The sequence below is a fragment of the Symphalangus syndactylus genome, chromosome 21 (assembly GCF_028878055.3).
Source record: "Symphalangus syndactylus isolate Jambi chromosome 21, NHGRI_mSymSyn1-v2.1_pri, whole genome shotgun sequence".
In the NCBI taxonomy this organism is placed as follows: Eukaryota; Metazoa; Chordata; class Mammalia; order Primates; family Hylobatidae; genus Symphalangus; species Symphalangus syndactylus.
In genome coordinates, this window is record NC_072443.2 from 39878017 (window position 1) to 39898035 (window position 20019).

At 37.6% G+C, this 20019-nt stretch overlaps 1 protein-coding gene across 2 annotated transcripts in view; it reads right to left on the reverse strand.

The window, feature by feature from the left end:
• The window catches only part of LSAMP (limbic system associated membrane protein), a 646019-nt gene that overhangs the window by 219124 nt on the left and 406876 nt on the right, over positions 1–20019 (reverse strand). For both annotated transcript variants that reach the window (XM_055259228.2, XM_055259226.2), the window contains exon 3: positions 3213–3338. In XM_055259228.2, coding sequence (XP_055115203.1) covers positions 3213–3338 — 126 coding nt within the window. The remainder of the gene's footprint in view (positions 1–3212; positions 3339–20019) is intronic.

A 20019-nucleotide genomic window follows, 5' to 3' on the forward strand; every position in this document is an offset into this window, starting at 1 on the left:
ATATGAGCCAATAGCTTCTATACCAAATTGCTATTCAGTAAAAGCAATGCTACTTGGGACAGGGGTAGGTGGCATGGGATTGGAGCCAACACAATGCCATCCAAGTAGAATGTGCTCTGAAGGTTTAATTCATTCCAAGGGAAAGATATAATATCTATCTGCACGTTCATACTCAAGACAATCCTTTATACATTTTTTTTTTCCTTATGAGGTCTAAAATAAGTATGCGAGTCAATGAGTTTAAGATTGCTCTCCCAAACCAAAACAGAGCCCGCATTGCCAAGTCAATCCTAAGCCAAAAGAACAAAGCTGGAGGCATCACGCTACCTGACTTCAAACTATACTACAAGGCTACAGTAACCAAAACAGCATGGTACTGGTACCACAACAGAGACATAGATCAATGGATCAGAACAGAGCCCTCAGAAATAATGCTGCATGTCTACAACTATCTGATCTTTCTTTGACAAACCTGACAAAAATAAGCAATGGGAAAAGGATTCCCTATTTAATAAATGGTGCTGGGAAAACTGGCTAGCCATATGTAGAAAGCTGAAACTGGATCCCTTCCTTACACCTTATACAAAAATTAATTCAAGATGGATTAAAGACCTACATGTTAGACCTAAAACCATAAAAACCCTAGAAGAAAACCTAGGCAATACCATTCAGGACATAGGCATGGGCAAGGACTTCATGTCTAAAACACCAAAAGCAATGGCAACAAAAGCCAAAATTGACAAATTTGATATAATTAAATTGATCTAATTAAACTAAAGAGCTTCTGCACAGCAAAAGAAACTACCATGAGAGTGAACAGGCAACCTACAGAATGGGAGAAAATTTTCGCAACCTACTCATCTGACAAAGGGCTAATATCCAGAATCTACAATGAACTCAAATTTATAAGAAAAAAACAAACAACCCCATCAAAAAGTGGGTGAAGGACATGAACAGACACTTCTCAAAAGAAGACATTTATGCAGCCAAAAAACACATGAAAAAACGCTCATCATCACTGGCCATCAGAGAAATGCAAATCAAAACCACAATGAGATACCATCTCATACCAGTTAGAATGGCCATCATTAAAAAGTCAGGAAACAACAGGTGCTGGAGAGGATGTGGAGAAATAGGAACACTTTTACACTGTTGGTGGGACTGTAAACTAGTTCAACCATTGTGGAAGTCAGTGTGGCGATTCCTCAGGGATATAGAACTAGAAATACCATTTGATCCAGCCATCCCATTACTGGGTATATACCCAAAGGACTATAAATCATGCTGCTATAAAGACACATGCACACATATGTTTATTGCAGCACTATTCACAATAGCAAAGAGTTGGAACCAACCCAAATGTCCAACAACGATAGACTGGATTAAGAAAATGTGGCACATATACACCATGGAATACTATGCAGCCATAAAAAATGATGAGTTCATGTCCTTTGTAGGGACATGGATGAAACTGGAAACCATCATTCTCAGTAAACTATCACAAGGACAAAAAGCCAAACACCGCATGTTCTCACTCATAGGTGGCAATTGAACAATGAGAACACATGGACACAGGAAGGGGCACATCACACTCCGGGGACTGTTGTGGGGTGGGGGGAGCGGGGAGGGACAGCATTAGGAGATATACCTAATGCTAAATGACGAGTTAATGGGTGCAGCACACCAACATGGCACATGGATACATATGTAGCCAACCTGCACATTGTGCACATGTACCCTAAAACTTAAAGTATAATAATAATAAGAAGAAGAAGAAGAAGAAATGCAAGTAAAAAAGAAAGATTGCTCTCCCAAATAAGTGTCTCATGTATATATTATCAATAAATGAGAAATTGCTTGTGTTAATAAGGATGGGTTTTGAGTGACACTTTCTCAAGAAAATAGAGGCCTTTAATAAGAATACCTGCCTAAATATAAAACCATTCTATACATTGATCCAAATTTTACTTGAGAAATTAATTTGGGATCTAACATCAGACAGAGGACCCATCTTTTCACACCACAAAATACAGATAGTTTTAAAGACATTATAACCAAACACTATCCTGGTCTTTTAGAAATGTCTCAGTTTAGCTCCTGTTGTACATACATCTAGTCTTGCATAATACTTTAATGGTGTTCATTTAAAAATGAATATGTTGTAACAAATCTCTAGTTACATGAGAAAATGTTAAGTGACTATAAGATATAAATCAGTTAAATTTGTGGGTTCTCTACAAAATCAATAATATTTTATAAGAATAATTGACCTATTGCCTATCTTTCTGGAAGATTTAAATAGAAGGCTACATTCTATAAAGACTGTGTTATTTGACAAGACATAGTTTTGCATACCAGAAAATGTAATTGGTAGGGTAGAGGAGTATGTATGTACCTAATCTTAAATAATTTGCTCAAACATTTAAATAAAGTTCAAAAAGCAGGAGGCCTGGGAACCTTTTTGTGGCGATGGTGGTGAGAGGGGGAAAGAAAGGATGTTGAAGACATTCCTGGGAAATGAGTTTCTGATTTTGACTGAATTAGTATCAATAGCTGGGACTCATAATGAGTTCATGCAGCTTAGTCCGTGTCTGATGCACAGAACCAGATGCCAAGGGCAGGACAATAAAAGTCAGAAACAATTCTGTATTTTCTTGATAGATTTCTTCACAAGGTGCTACAAGTTAGAAAACTGTAGTTCAAAGCAAAGCAAAGCAAACAAACATACAAACAAACAACTATGTAATATTAATTCAGACAAAATATTGCCCCAAGACACTCAATCACCAAACTGGCATGTATTTTACATATAATATCAAGCCATTTAATGATCTGTATTTGTTGCATTGTGGGGGCAGGGGGGTGTTCTATTGAAACTGAAATTTTACAGATAGATAGATAGATAGATAGACAGACAGACAGACAGACAGACAGACAGATGATAGATAGATCTACATACATATTCAGTACAATGATTGTAAACTTTATAGAGATTAACATATTAGCAAAGACCATGAGGACCCTAAATAAGACCTATGTTGCCATTCTGTTAGTATTTTAATAACAAGATACATGCATGCCCTTCTGATTCAACAGAATTTCAATTCTGATTCTGAATTGAATTGAAATTTCTGATTCAACAGAATTTCAGGAGCATGAGCATATTTTAAACAAACAGTATGTGGCATATTGGAACCTGGAGTATTGCTTACCAGTTGGTGTAAGGTGTCTCCAGGTGATAACAGGTTCAGGACGGCCATTGGCCATGCAGACCAGAGTCACATTGCTGCCCTCATTCACAGTGACATCCGAGGAGATGTTGGAGATCTTTGGTGGGACTGTGAAAACAAAAGGAAATGGAATATGTAACCATGTCAGTAAGATTAGGCTTGTAGCCATACAACTGGAAGTGGCAAATTCAAGGTTTTATAACTTAATTTGAATTTCTGTGTTAAGAAGTAGGGTGCTTTTAAGACCCATGCTTGTCATCTGCTTACCAAATCCATAAGTTTTCCTAAAGCACTACTAGAAGGTAAGAACACCCTTCACAATGGCCATTTGAGTGCTGCAGGAAATACACAAAGTAGTATGATGAAAATATCTTAGCTTTTAAAAATACTAGAACGGACCTTATTTAGATATTAGACAGCATGCACATTTATGCAAATTAATATTATTATTTAAATGTATTTTCTTTTGTATGTATAAATAAATATAATCCAATGTCTTCTCCAAGTACCAGCAAAAGAAAAACAATGCTATTTAGCGTAAGATTACATTACTGTATTATTAAGCTGTGGCAATACCTGGTTACTTATAATCTAGCAACATAATGAACATGTATTAATCACCACGATAGAAAGCATTTAAATATCATCTTTGTGTATAACAGGCTGCATGAAGTATCTTAGAACTTAAAACGTGAATTAATAAGGCCTATGTCACAGACAGGTAGACATTCAAAAATACTATTCCAGTACTTCCAACACCACTACTACTAACAATGTAATTAATAGCTAGCTTTAATTAAACATTTATTATACCTAAAACCCAACATAGAGTATTTAACAAATATTACTTCAATAACTTCTTATAATAAAGAAATGATATCCTATGAAGTTTTTATTTATGGGTAGGAAACTGAGGCATAGAGGGGGCTAGGTGAGGGGCAGAAAATGAGTTTGAATCCCAGCCAATTCTGGGCCTTTGCTCATAAGCACTACTTGAATGAAACTTCATCTTCACAACCCAGGCTACCAGATGGCTGAAAACAACAGAAATTAGTTTTTGGTGATGTGAGAAATGAGTCCCCAAGGGCAAGCTGTACTGCCGTCTGACTTCCTTCATTAGTGTTCAGGGTGGCAACATTAGATCACACGTCGGTAGGCTTAAGTGGGGAGTGAATTACTCACAGATTTCATCACAGAGGTTATGCACTGATTACAAATAGCAGGGTTTATTGTTTGACTGTGAATTTCTTTTTTTTACTCACTTGTTTAGGCTGTCCCTGAGAAAGTATGTGTCTGGGGGAAGGAGGAGGACAAAAGAGCACGAAGGAGTTCAATAATGAATTGTATCTTTTCTCATTCTTACTGCCCATTAGGGACTCTGTGTAGTGACGAATAAAACAGGAACATTTTCTGCTTGCAGAAGCAAGCACCTGACAGCCAAACGATCCCTGCAAATCTTCATTAGCAGACACTGATGGTACTTGGGCAACTGACTGGTTCAGAGTGTCACAAGGAGGAAGCAGGATGAGGACTCTCTCCACCTCAGCATTCCACTCTTGTAGGGCCTCTGGGTAGGGGACCGGTCATTACCAGTCAAACCCAATGGCAGCAGACTGTAGTTGATTCCAAATATTTAGCAATCTCTATTTACAGAGTTCCTAATCCTCCTTTTAGCTATTGGGGTTAAGGGTCATTTTCTCATATTCACACACTGTCTTGCAATATGTTCTCACAGACTTTGGCAGTGAAAACCTGAAAGATCATATACATTTTACAGGGAAGAATATCAGACACAGAGAAAAATAATGGCTTGTTAAGGATGAGCCCACCAAGAACAATGGCTGGACTTAGAATTCAGAGCTCCTGAATGTCCAATTATTCCATTATTTCAAGTTCACAGTTAGTTACTAATTCCCAGGTAAGTAGGCTAGTGCTCTGAACATCTTCAAAACAACTGCAATGAACTATAAATCAATGACAGTGTTTCAGAACATAATGTGGACATACTAGGTGCCATCCTCAACAATCCAAAACCTATCATCAAAAGCTATATAGTAATTCTAAGAGTCCGCATTACTAAAGTTGTAGTTACATGTGAATTGCAATGCAGGACACAGTGTAAGAAGAAATATACATATGTTCTGATAAAAAAGGCTCTATATCCCTAATATAAAACCATGCAAATTTATAAAACAGAAAAAAAATCCACAACAAAAAAAAAAATCCCAGAGAATTATTACCTGTGGTACAATTGACTCACAATCTCTCTCTCTCTCTCTCTTTTAAATAAAAGGAGATACAGCAAAGACTTTGCATTTACATGTCACACCAGTTAAGCCACTTGTTCAATTTCACATAGACAGGTACTGATAAACTTGAGAATAAAATCTAGAATAATTGACTGCAGGGCTATGTTCTGGCCACCAAACCACACTGCATCTCCTAATTAAGGACAATCTATTCAAGTACTGAGACTCAGAGACTGGAGATACAGAAAGTGTTTGTGCTGAATAGTTAGGAATGCAACCACGTTGTATCAGTGTATCCCATGTGCCTCTGCATCACTTTCAATGGGTCTTACTCCATCATTTGTTTTCATACTTTATTTTGTACTAGCTTCTTCCCATAAGCATGTACATATGATGCAGTCTTTTTTGCTTTCAAAAGAAATTTCTCCCTAAACTCTTATTAACTTCTTTTTTTTTTCTTTTTTCCTGTGACACAGCTTTCAGGAGACCCTGAGAACATGTGTCCCTTTTTTATTTTTTATTTTTTTCCCATCTTATTTACTTTCAATCTCTCTTTCCAAATCTCTTGAGGGAATTGTTCTACACCACATCATCATCTCCCATCCACACTTCAACCTTCAGTGCAATCTGGATTCTCTCCTTAACCTCAGATGAAATTACTGTCAGGAGGCTCACCAATTATCATATTGTTTCTAGGTCTATGGACAATTTCTGTTATCTTGTTTTTCTCTGAAGTATTTGGCTCTGTTGATGCTCCTTCCAGTTGTTATTTTTTATTTCCCTTGGTTTCTAGGACACCAAACTTAACTGTTTTTCCTCTTATCCTTGTAGTCAGCCTTCTCAGATTAACTCTTAAGCTTACCTTGTCCTTTCTTAACTGTATTTAAGAGTTTGATCACTTACCTCTGTCTTCATCTCAATCTATACATTCATTGAAGGATCTGACCTATTTTCTAGCTTCAGAAGCTAAAGCAATCACCACCTGCAGCCCAGATATTTTTCATGATTGTTATACCTACATGCCAATGGACTATTCTGTATCCCTATTGTTTGCCTCACAGACACCCAAGTTTCAACAAACTCAGGACTAAAGTCATTACCTTCATTCCCACAAAACACCTGTGTTTTATTATCTTAGTTAACAGTGTCATCAGGCAGAATTGTCTAAGCAAACAAAGCAAAGCGTCTCCCTTGACTGCTCTCTCCCCTTCATCACACTCATAAAAAATTGATCCTCATGTTCTGTGGTTTATGTCATATTCTGTGGTTTATGTCATGTATGGAGGATCAATTTTATATGTGTGATGTATATATACATATATATATGTGTATATATACATATGTCTTTGTCTCTCTCTATATATATGTATATACACATATCAGATTTATTCTTTACTCCCAGTCCCTAATCCCACTAACCTTGTTTCAGACATCAACATTTCTTTCTGGGAGGGCCTAAATTACTGAAATGAGAAAATATTAAAAATGGTTTCGGCCAGGCGCGGTGGCTCACGCCTGTAATCCCAGCACTTTGGGAGGCCGAGGTGGGCGGATCACAAGGTCAGGAGATCGAGACCATCCTGGCTAACAGGGTGAAACCCAATCTCTACTAAAAAAAAAAAAAAAAAAAAAAAATTAGCTGGGCGTGGTGGTGGGCGCCTGTAGTCCCAGCTACTCGGGAAGCTGAGGCAGGAGAATGGCGTGAACCCAGGAGGCAGAGCTTGCAGTGAGCCGAGATCACGCCACTGCACTCCAGCCTGGGGGACAGAGCGAGACTCCGTCTCAAAAAAAAAAAAAAAAAAAAATGGTTTGTCTCTAGCCTTCCTCTCTTCATGCTCACTGCCACACATTCACCACACTACAATCAGATATTTTTTTCCTAAATTGCAAATGTGAATATAATATCTCTTGATTAATCTCACTGTCCGCAAGATAAAATCCAAACTTTTAAATACGGTTTAATAGGTCATTCATGACTGGCCCTGCTTATCTCTCCAGCCTCATTTCCTACTCCATTTGCATCGCATCATCTGGTGGGATCAGGCAAATTTTGGCTTCTGAAATGTGGTCTCCTCACACTCTGGCATTTGACATTATATTTCTTCCTACATGAAATATTCTTTCAATTCTTCATGCAATTACCCTCCTTCCCCTTTCAAATTTCAGCTCATCAGCTTGTCTCCTTACTTGTTTGCAAACGACTTTCCTGTCATTCCCCACCCTGCCTCCCACTCTGCTCCTGGATCCACACTGGGTGAAATGCCCCGCTGTGTTCTCACCTCATGCCCCAGTCCGGAGGCCATATTGGGTGAAATGCCCTGTGTCTCACCCTCACAGCACTGAATCGTGACAGCTGGGTTACTTCCCTTTATCTTTCACTAAACTGTAAGATGCACACAGTGTTTTCTAAACCACTGAATCTTACAGAGCATGGTGCTTAGAACATAGTAGGGGCTCAAAAAGTGCTTGGAAAAAATTCACTTAGTTTTTCCCAACTCTTCACTTCACTCAAGAAAGGTATCTCACAGAATTTTTGTCAGACAGGAATAAGTTTTCATTTTGAACCAGTAAAATAGAGCTCTTATCAATATTTATTTAGCTATCCCTTTAGTCATCTATTTCACTATCAACTTATTTGACTCTTAATAAGAAACATTAACCATGAGGCAGAGGAGTGTCTGTATATTTCAGGAACATAGGAACCAAGAAGAACTTGGTGTCTAACTTCTTCAACTACAGGCTTTTCTGAGTTTTAACGTCTTTGTTTCTTTTTCTGTGAGGAGGGAGAAGTAGATAGATAGATATAGATATACCTTTCTTAGTGTAATAGTTTACTATTTCTTTCCTAGTTTCCCATAGCCCTCCATAGAATTAAGTTTAGATAATCACCAATAACATCAGGTGGCAATTCAAAAATGTTATTCTATTACCCTATAAAATCTTTATAAAAATCCTGGGAATTAAAATGTATTATTATTATTATTATTATTATTATCATTATTACTACTACTACTACCATTTCCCACATGTGGGCAAAGGGGACAAAAATGGGTAAGTATCACATAGCTAATGAATAATACAGCTAGAACCAAAACCTACAATTTGTATGTTTCACAAACTTTACTCTTCCTCTAGATCATATTCACTTCCGCAAAAGTGGTAGAGATGGTATTTTTTCTTTATTTTAATTCTCAGTAGGAATGACTGCCTAGAAAGTACTGTTTAACATAATACTCTTATTTGAATCAGCAAACGTAAGTTGTTTATTTTTCAAAATCACTGTAATATTGATTTATGCTGAATTCTTGGAACATCATAGTACTCTGTGTAGTGTTTCTTTTTCTTTCTAGACAATCCCTTAACAATTCTTATTTACAGACTATTAGTGTGATTTATTATATTTTCCTATACATAATGCCATGAACCATTTATTCAATGTTTTCAATCTATTCAGTTTCAGTGATAACTACATTTGTCTGGATTATTTTGTTTTTCTTACTGATTAATGAGAGCTACTTATATTGTAAGGAATTGACCTTTTGTTGTCATGTAGTAATATTTACAATTTATTCTTTGGCTCTTACTTTTATGATTATTTTTGTTTTGCTGAAGTTTAAAGCTTCCTTGTTGTTGTATCTATTGATTGCTCTTTTATTATTTCTTCCATCGCTTTTGTGCATAAATAATGCTTCTCCAACATAAGAACAGTTAAATACTTATATCGATTTCTTCTTTTTATTTTAGTTGTTTTTTTTTATATTGAATTCTTTAAATCATATGGAATTTATTTCTGGTATGAGAAATAATCAGAGTTTTTTCCTCCCTATAATTTTTTAGCCAATGTCCACAATACCATTTGTTGAATGATGTAAAGTGCATACACTCTTTCGGTTTTCAGAATCACCCTATAAAGTGCTACCAACCTCGCCAGCCCAGTATTTCTGGGAAACATGTAAATATAGACCTTACTTACCATGCTAAATAATTCAACCAAAATATTTTAAAAATATATCATTAATTTTTTGGATACCACACTATTATGTGTTAATTTTAAAATCTGAATTATTAAATGGGTAATATTCTTTATTGAAATGCACATAAATTCTGCATTAAAAAATACACATTTCTTTCTTTTGTTTTTCTGTGCGCATTGGTGTGATCATAGTTCACTGCATCCTCAGACTCCTGGGCTCAAGCGATTCTTCTACCCTGACCTCTCAAAGTGCCGAGATTACAGGCACGAGCCATTGCATTGGGCCTACATATTTTTTTTCTATTTAGTAAAAATTTAATGGTGATTTCTGAAATAATGCCAAAATCTAGGTGCACCTAATAATATAGACTCCCTCAGCTGTGCAATGGGGCAGCCTTAAGTAAGATCATGACACAGTCAGTCTGGCTCTGCCACCTGTTTTTCTGTCCCTCCTTATTATCTTTGTAGTTCCTTTATCCACCCTCTGCCAGATCTCCAGGGTCTGCCCTGACTCTTACGGACCCAGAGTTGACTGTCCAGAGTTGTTTGTACAGTTCTCTAGGTTCACAAATCATCCCTTCTTCTTTTTGTATAGACTAACATTTCTTATGTAGTCTATGCCAAAAAGTGGAAATGGAGTCAAAGTCAGGGACATAAGTGGAATAGACATATACGATTTACTTGCCCAGAATCCAAGCCTCTTTCTTCTGGTAAGACATCCTGGTTTTTCTTTGGAAAAACCACTGTTCACCCACAGCTATTGGTTTGTTGGGACTCTTAATCAAGTGACCAATTCTTGGACAAGGAGTGGGTACACGACCTAAGCTGGACCATTCAGACATCCCCCCTTGGAACTTGGTTTCTATGAGGAATGATTCAAAAGAGGATGAAACTGACTTAAATCTCTTGTTGGCAGACTGTGTTAATGGCCTCAAATCTGTACTCCTCCCTCTATCCCCATCCTTTGCCACATCCATGCCCTCCTACAGAGGGTGACATACTTCTTCATTCCTGGGCCATGTTACTTGCTTTTGCCAACAGGATGTCAGCATCTGGAACACAAGCATAGTTTTGAAAAGTGCTGGCACCATTGAATTCACTTGTGCTTATGCCTCTGCCGTTGCCACGAGAAGAACATGCTCAGCTGAGCCTCTTCATCCCAGGAGAAGGATGGGAGATGCCAGACAGAATTGTCAGATAAAATAGTGTACCCAGTTAAGTATAAATTTTTGACAAATAACAAATGCTTTTTTAGTATAAATGTGTTCTAAATATTGTATGAGACACATTTATAAGCAAGATTATTTGTTGTTTGTCCCAAATCCAAATTTAACTGGGCATCCTTTATTTTTACTTGTCAAATCTGGAAACCCTAGGAGAAGAGTCACCTCAAGAAATTCAGCCTGAATCAGCTGACTTCCCCACTTGTGCAAAATAAAGAATAACTATTATTTTATGCTCATGATTTTGAAGTGATTTGTTCAGCAGCAATGCTTAGTACACATCGTGAAAGGGTAACCACCTAAAAGGACCATTATTCTTCACTAGTTTTTGCCACTAATTATTTGAGGTTATTATTTGGATATCCAGAGATACGGGGCTTGTGTACTTGCTGAAGTAAAGTTTTTCTGTTTGTTTTCCTTCAATTCAGTGTTATTTCATATTCTTCCAATGGACCACCTGCTTTATATATCCGACTAGCCAGTCAATTTCTATTGCTTAAATCAAAGAATCCTAATTTTTGCAAAGTAAGGATTAGCCATAATAAGGGGAAAATTTGAAGAGGGGACTTTCCACAGAGGTAAACTGTTGTCCTCTCTGCCTAGATACTCCTTTGGCTTCCACATGCTAGCTTTGTTGCAAGTTAAGCATTGGTTTTGTATCTGTCAGTTTGGTTGCTTTAAAACAACCTTAGATCTACAAAGCCATTTAATTCCAGCTGTGAATGTTTTAATGCCTTTATCCTTGGTTCCTAACTGAACAACCATCAGAAGGAAACTAATCAGTTCCAGAGTAGGAGAGAAAAGTTGTCAGTTGGCTCATTTCCCTAACCTCAAATAATTAGCAGTTATTATTTGTACTCAATTCAAAGTGCCATTTCTAATGGTACAAATTAGCAACAAATGAGTCTCATTAGTTATTGTTCATTCAAAGATGGGGCAAGGTGTATACACTACTGTATATGGGGTGATGGTGGGGTCTTAAAGAAACACCATCAACTCCCTAATTTTTAACTGTTCTTTGGTACAGCAGGAAAAGCTTAAGCCCTGTTGATTTGCATATGTCACAGGCTATGAAAGAATATGGTGTGTCTATGTAAGAACTGGGTTCAGAAATCTACATAATGTTTCTTGAGCAGCACTTGCTGCATTTAATAAGCATACTCCCAGGATTCAACAATGAGAATAAAAATACACAATGCAACACATAAATACCATCTAGTGAAACATCAAACATCCATCTAACCTGGCATTTTGTTTCTGAAAATGCCACTAAAGCATGTTTTGCTGCATGGTGTGAGAGTTTCCAGGATGGATGACAGGGCTGGGAAATGTAGCACAGTGTACTAGATTGAGAGCCAGGGGATTTGTGATCCTGCCCAGCCACTAGCTCACAATGCAGCAGAATATTCTTTGACATCTGCTTTTGAATCTCCATCATCAGGCACTCTGTAGGCGCTTAACCAATTTTGAGTGAATAAATGACCAAACTATAACAAATTATTTAAATGCTTTAGTTTCCTCACCTAGCAATTGGAGGTACAAGGTTGGCATTAGGCAATATTACGGGATTGACATTAGGGTCAAATAAGATAATGCATTTGAACTTGGTCTATCTACAAAGCAATAAGAAGTCTGACAAATGTACCTACTATTTATTACATACTAAAACTAGCTAATAAAGAAGCGCTGGCTTGAGCCCTCCTAGGATAACATGGTAAAGTAGCCTATGCATTTCTGTGGCTAATGGCATTCTAGTTATATTTTTGCAGACTCCATGATTGCCAAAAGGTGTAGGTAATTACTATAATTTATAATTAATCATTAATTGTGGCATTAACAATAAACTTCCCCAAAGATATGTATTGAGCTTTTATCTACTATTATGGAGAGCTCTGCCAGTATGTTGAGCCATTTAATAGATGTCTAGACACTTTATATCTCCAATAAAAAGTGACACAAAAATGCAAGAATATATACCATGAGTGAAATAATTTTCACCAAATTTTTTAGAAATTTAGCTGCCTCCTTTTTCCACGAAAAAGTGGCCCAAATAAAATTGTCACAATTTTACATACTTTGTCATGTCTCCATAAAAAATTGGTCTTCTTTAATTTGTTGTCCTTGTAAACAACAGATGTTGCCAGGTGATTTGTGGCTGTCATTGGAGTCTCTGAAGCCTTAGACCTTGTAGTAGAATACAACTGGCAGTGAGAATATCTTTTCCACTAGCACTAGTTCCCACTTCTATTAGGATCCATTTGCAAAGCAAGAAACATCAGCCTGTGGGGTCAGCATTTGAATCACATTTTACCCGAACATGATGTCATTTAGACACAAATTTCATGGGAAAGTAGAAAAAATACAGAAACTATAGCTTCTTTGAGTGTCAGGTGAAGCTGAGGGTAGAAAAAACTCATTATAAGTATCAGTTACTCAAATATGTCTGCCAGGAGTGATTACTAATGCTACATTCATGCAGGCATTAAGTGATGATCCAAATAACTCAAGGTAAGAGAGATAATATGCTAACTATTTAGACGAAAAGATAAAATGTATGCACAAAACAAAGCAATGCTAGGTACCGTGTGTGTTAATGTAGTAAACTCAGGGAAATTGGAGCAGGAAGCTAATAAAAATGACATATTAAGACAATGTATGGTCAAGAAAAAGTCATCTCCCTTTAATCCTCTTTTCATCAGACAGGAGCAGTTTCTGAACTGCACAAGTAACTAAAAGTTAGTGCTTGAAGCTTCAGTTATGAAGTCCTCCGAGATGTAGCCGGCATTTTACTATGGTGGCTAAAGGTGTAAGCTGGGTAAAGCATACTCTTTTGGGCCTTTGAGCCCTATATTATTACATTCTCAAGTGGCCTTATGAGCCCCAAGCACTGTCCCAGGAAGTCAGATTTACAACAAAACAGTCCCTAGAGACTCATCCAGACAGTTGCTACCATCAAAAGGAGGGTTAATTTGAATTAGATGGCTCTAAATAACTTAAACATGGTAGCCATGGGACAAAGAAATGTTACGTAGCTCATTTATATACCACCCAGTGGTGAATGTTCTCTGCTGGTGACACATGTGTAGTGTGGATATCTGCAAACTGAGAGTCCCTCAGTCTACCTAAAATCAAGGTATATTAAGTTGAAATTTTTCTATATGTATTAAATGTTTGTGATCACCCCAGAATCTAAGCGAGTGTTCTAGTTTAGAAAAGGGATAAATTATCCAGACACCAGCAAGTGCATTCAGCTAAGGGTGTCCATTATTGCTGCTTCAGCAATAGGGGCACTCTGTGGGATGTCAAGTGGCTGTTCCCATGGACGGGTCATTGCCTTGCTAAATAAAAGCAAATGGAACCCTTCTGACTCTGCTCACTGAAGCTGCTGTTACTCAGCAAGTCAGCAACTTCTCTGAAATCTCATATTCCCAGACTCTTATTCCAGCCATTTGGATATTTGTTTTTGCTAATTTGGGAAAGCATACAGATGCTGATTTAAGTAGATAGAATGAATAAAATTACTATCTTTCCTTTACCTAGGCAAAATAACTTTTATGTTTCTGATGCTAACAGAATAAGATTTAGATACTGTCCAACCAGAGCAGATGGTTTTACTTGGCAGAAATATGGGTAGCAAACAGAGGGAAGCTCAAAAAATATCAGGCTACCTCGGGTAGGTGGCAAATAGCAATTGAGTGAATTCCGACTGCAAAGTGGCACCCTAAGACGTTATCAGAGAAAAGAAAAGTGTACTTTTCCCCTTTATACTCTAAAAGATATATTTTTCTATGTGAAAGGAAGTTGCATGGTATAATTCTTAGAGCAGATGAAAATTTGGGTTGCATTCCTGGCATCTACCAGAAATCTACTCCTTATTTCAGGGGAAGCCAGTAGGAATTAGCCCTAAAACATGACATATCCTCAAAAACTTCAAACATGTCATGGGCAACCAAAATATTTTTTTCTGTGTTCCATTAATTTTTTTAAAAAATTGAATGTGAGGAAATATTGCCTATATCCCCTGAATGAATTATTTAGCTATTAAGATAATATGATAAAAGATAAGTCCTTATATCAAAAGCAAGGAAGATTTTAAACCAGACAGAAAGGACCCATAAGTGAATAGAAAATAGAAGTATAAAGGGTTCGGGGACCAATTCCCTGTCTATTATGCTTAAGAATCATACAAAACAACATTTATTGAGTGCCTACAACACATAAAGACATTGTGCTAGGCATGAGAAAAGGTGAGGAGGGGATAAAACAATAAAAATTATGACTTAGATCAACCATGTTTTCTTGTTTCAACAGAAGTACCAGTAGGAGGTTATCATGAAAATAATATGAAGAGTCACTCTTACTTTTTCAAAATGGCTTACTGTTCATCTAATTTTTCATTTCATTTTGGGAGTCAGAAATGTGTAGAGATAACTCTGGTGCTTGTAAGGATCTCTTAAATGTAATGATTTCATGCCTACATAACTAGCCTGAATTCTTTTTTTTTTTTTTTTTTTTTTTTAGTTGCTTAAGGCATATAGTGTTCTTTGCATGTAGAGAAGGAGGTAGATTCTATTAGAAACAACTAGGGTGAACTAAAACATGCCTAGAATACAATGAAAATAATAAAAGTTGTTTTTGGCCACTGCTTAAGGGCCCAGAAGATAGAATATTTGGACAAAGAATATGATTCACAGGAGGTTTTAGAATTTCTTTCTTTGCATTGCCCCTGCTCAAAGCTTACCATGAACCATTTTAAACAGAATGTGGAACATACACATTATTTCCTTCTAAACAAATAGAGTTACCATTGTGAATTAATTAATACATTCACGTCAATTTTAATTGTTTCAAAAATTATAATAATGATAGAAAACACAGTAGTTGCTGCAAAGGTTAAACATAGCTAGGAGAGATAGAATTTCTGTAATTCTAATTAAGTTTGAAAATTCCAGAGAGGTACATAATGTCATGCAGCGTGTGGGATGGGGACAGGGGAGAGAAATCCCAAACGAAACCTTGAATTGATGAATATGAGTTAGATTTTTTTTTCCTTTTTATCTTTGTTTGACCTTCTTTGGAGGGGCAAATCAACATTACATAATAAAAGAAAATACAAACAAGTAGAAAAGTGAGAAGAAATAATAAAAATAATAATGACAGTAATTAATAACAATAACATCTAAGGTAGCATAACATTATACAGTTTGCAAAGCACTGGTCTATGCCTTACCATAATTGATCCATACCACATGCCTGTGTGATAGCTCAGACAGGTATCATTACCACTATGTCTCACCCTTACATTGGTTGGACAACTGAGGCTCAGTGAGTTTCAGTCTCTTGACTGAAATCATAAAGCTAGAGAGTGAAAGTACTAAGTTCATGACCAGTTCTTTTGATTATGTCAAGATGAAAGGAAAGCTTTGATATTTCACAAACTAAATTATATACCACTGACCGGGCATGGTGGCTTATGTCTATAATCCCAGCACTTTGGAAGACTGAGGTGTGAAGCAGCAGCTTGAGACAAGCTTGGGCAACATGGCAAGATCTCATCTCTATGAAAAATTTATGGAAAAGAAATCAGCTGGACATGGTGGCACACGCCTGTAGTCCTAGCTATTCAGGAGGATGAGGTGGGAAGATTGCTTGAGCCAGGGAGATGGAGGCTGCAGTGAGCTATGATCATGCTACTGCACTCCAGCCTGGGTAACAAAGAAGACCCTGTCTCCAAAAAAATTTAAATAAATAATAAATAAATAATTGACCACTGACAAATTAGATGCTATCATATTGATTAAATTAAACAGAGGCCAAGATAACTGGGGCACAACTAGAGATAAGAAAGTCTGGGTAGGTGGGTAGTTGTGCTCAGCATAGAAATGGAAATGCCACTGATCGCGTAGAAGCAACGGGAGCTTCGTTTACTGAAGTTAGTTTTTTTCCTGCATTATTCAGTTCTAAGATTATGTGGTTAAGGATTTACTTTCTGATTTTGAGGTATTTTTCTAAATAATGGTGATAATATTCATATGCGCAACCTGAAAGGCTTGAAGAATTTTGCAATGGAAATTAGATCCATTTCTATGAGCCTATTTACTGCCTGTATCACTTCCCTCAATTTGGCCAACATGAAATGGTATTTCTCCTGTCTCCCTTCTCTTTTTAAAACTCAAGAAGGGAGGCATGGCGATGATGGTGAGAAGGAGTATTCCATCTTTGCTTCCACAAATAAGTCCCAAATGGGGCAAGCCTCTCATTAATCTTGAGCTAAATGTGAAGTTAGACATGGAGGGGCCTCTTGTTCCACCTGTTTGTTGAGAGCTCCTGGGCATGTTATGGAGAAAATGTCAAAAGATTTCTCTTCTCTTACTTCTGCACCCTGCCGTGATGTTTTATTCAAACCTCTGTGTCCTAAGGAAACAAACACTGCCTATAGAAATCTCCCCCTCGTGGCTCCCAGTCTCACACATAAACATGCACAACACCTGTATTTAGGAGAGCTGATCAATTCTCACAAAAAGCAGTCTGTCCGTAACATGCTGCGGGGCCAGAGCACTCTAGCGAATGATTTCTGTGGCAGCCGCGACCCTCTGTGACTGTGTTCGTATCCATCTGGTAATGCTTGTGCTTATGCAACATGATGTGTCCACTGACCCTTCCTTCCAACAAGAAATGATTTTAACTGCCACTGGAACTCTGGGTTCATATAGAAATAAAACCTGACTGCTGGAAAAACAGGGCTGGGTGTGGGGAGAACGTGATGCAGATGTGCCTGAGAATGGGTCGGAATCAGCAGCTCGTCCCCAAGGGAAGAAAGGAGGGATTTTTCTTGCTTGACTTTGCATCAGCTCTATATTTGGTACTGCCCTTGTGGCCAGCAGGGATAGTAGCTTTTCCATAGGGTCTGGGCTGGAAGTCTACAGAGACTACATTTGAGTTTCTATGGAAACGCTAAGGAAATTGAGCACAGGATGAGGAAAGTGAGCAGCTCCTACTGTCTCTATGTCCCATCACAAGCACGTGAGACAGGTTACAAAGCAAGAATTAGGACAAGATGGTCATGGTGGTCATGCAACTGGATGCGCATTGGCACAGTCAGTTAAGGTACCTGACATGATGGATCCTTTGTTCTCGATGAGCCACAGACTGCACAAGGCAGAGACACATGCAGCAGCAGTGAGTAGGATTCCTGTTTTTATCGGTTCCAAACAGCTCCAGATGGACTGAGAACCAGGCCTGGTGGCCACCAGGAATATTCTTGATTCTCAGCCCATATCTCTTCCTTTTTAATCCATGAGGAAACGGCGAGCTGCTCCCTGTCTGTTCCTCTACCCATCCTCCCTCGGCCTTTGGCAAGTCACTTAACCTCATCTGGAATATAACTTGGCCCCCAGAGACTTTGGACATAGGGTGTTTTATTTCCAAGAGTCAGGCTTGTCACACCAGCAGAAAGCACAGTGCCTAGTTTGATATGGCTTTTCATTAACTGTGTGATAAGGGAGTTAACGAATCCTCAATACCATGTGTAAAATTACAAGGTAACAATACTCAGGGCCACTTGTGATTACTTTGCTCTCTTAGCCTTTTGCTAATGCTTTTTCATTAATTATACAGCCATCACATTTCTCCTGATGGTAAAATACCCCAAGTGGCTCAACTCCAAACTGCAAATGTTTAGCTATTTGCCCTTCCTCTAATGATTACAGGCTGTGTGAGAGAACATAATATTAGCCTCTTTCCATGTTATGAAAATTGAAGGTATGCCCAGAGAAGCTAAGGTTTAAGTCTCAAAGAAAATCTTCTCTAACATACTTAACATATATATAGTGTTACCAAAGAAACATAAAAGAATGCAAAACATCTCCTCTCTACTGACTTTTCATGAAGGTGCACAACACATTAGGCTTTGCCTTATGCTGGTCCCTCTGATGGCTTTGGGAGTCAGATCAGGTTTCAGCTATAAGCCAGCTGGTGCCATCCATTTAAGGGAAAACAGTTATGTAAGTGAAAAAGATTCTAATCACTAAGTCTAATTACAAAGTAGAGTAAATTATTATAGATGTTTTTTAAAGTATCTTAAAACACCGTAAAAAAGAAAAATTAGGAACCAAACAGAAACCTGCTATGCTGGTAATTGATAACATGTTTGGGATTAAGACAGTCACATGTTAAATTTTATATGCTACGGCTATTTGTGAAACATGAATCCTCATTCACACATTAAAAACTGTATAACCTTTCTCTCTGTTTCAATCAGATGCTACCTTGTTTGACTCAAAGTACACCTTAGATTATAGGTCCTAACTGGGAGTAATAGAAATGTTTCACTTACACTGGACAAAGGGAACATCAAATTAGTCTACTAATATGATAATAATTAGTCAAAAGAAGAAAAGGTGGTAGGGAAATGAGTGACACTTTACATAGACATGTGAATTTTCCTAATGCAGGTCTAGCCTCTCCTATTTAACATCTTTCATTAAAATATTTCAAATGCTACATATTCTCCTAATTGATGCAAAAAAACAAAGACAAACACATTAACATTTAATCCTTGGTTTATAAACTAGGCTTCCACCCAGATATTTCTTAAATTAGCTCTGTTTATACTCTGTCCAGCGACCATGGACCTCACCATTTAGTCCATCTGCTTCCTGGAAAAATGAATGTGTGTGCTCTTAACTTTCAATGTGCTTCTGAATGGTATTCTCAATTTATTTTCTATTATGTCACTGGACATCGTGGAGAAGGCTGTCAGTGCTCCCCAAGTATCTATGTTGCTTCTCGACATTCCCCAACCTCTTGGGGTTCCTTTGGGACCATACAACTGGGCTGTAGCCAAGAAAATGTTGGGAAATGTGAGGTAAGCAATATGGAAGCCTAGCCCTTAAATAAAAGCCCCTTCTTACCTTGTCACAGCGACTGTGGTGGATACGTGATCAAGAAGGCATAGCTGCTGCGTAACAGAGGCATGCATAAACTGAACTGGACTACATGAGCGAGAAATAAGTCATGAGAACTCAGCAATATCTGCTTCAGCCACTAACATTAATGACTACAATAACTGATGAAAGCATCATTAAGAAGAGAAAATTACACAACTTTTATTTAGGAGTGTATGGGTCTGAAAATCAGAAACTTGATATGATGTCCTCTCAGAGTCCCTCATGTTTCCTGACTATGACCATTGAATAGAAACCCTTTTTGCCTCCATTCAATGGAGACTTTGGCTGTTGTTAATGAGTATACAATTAATCCTCCAGTCTACTCATCCATTTCTTCTTTATTTTCTGACGAGTTGTAGCCTCCTGCCTGACATAGGCCATCACCTTGTAAGAGAT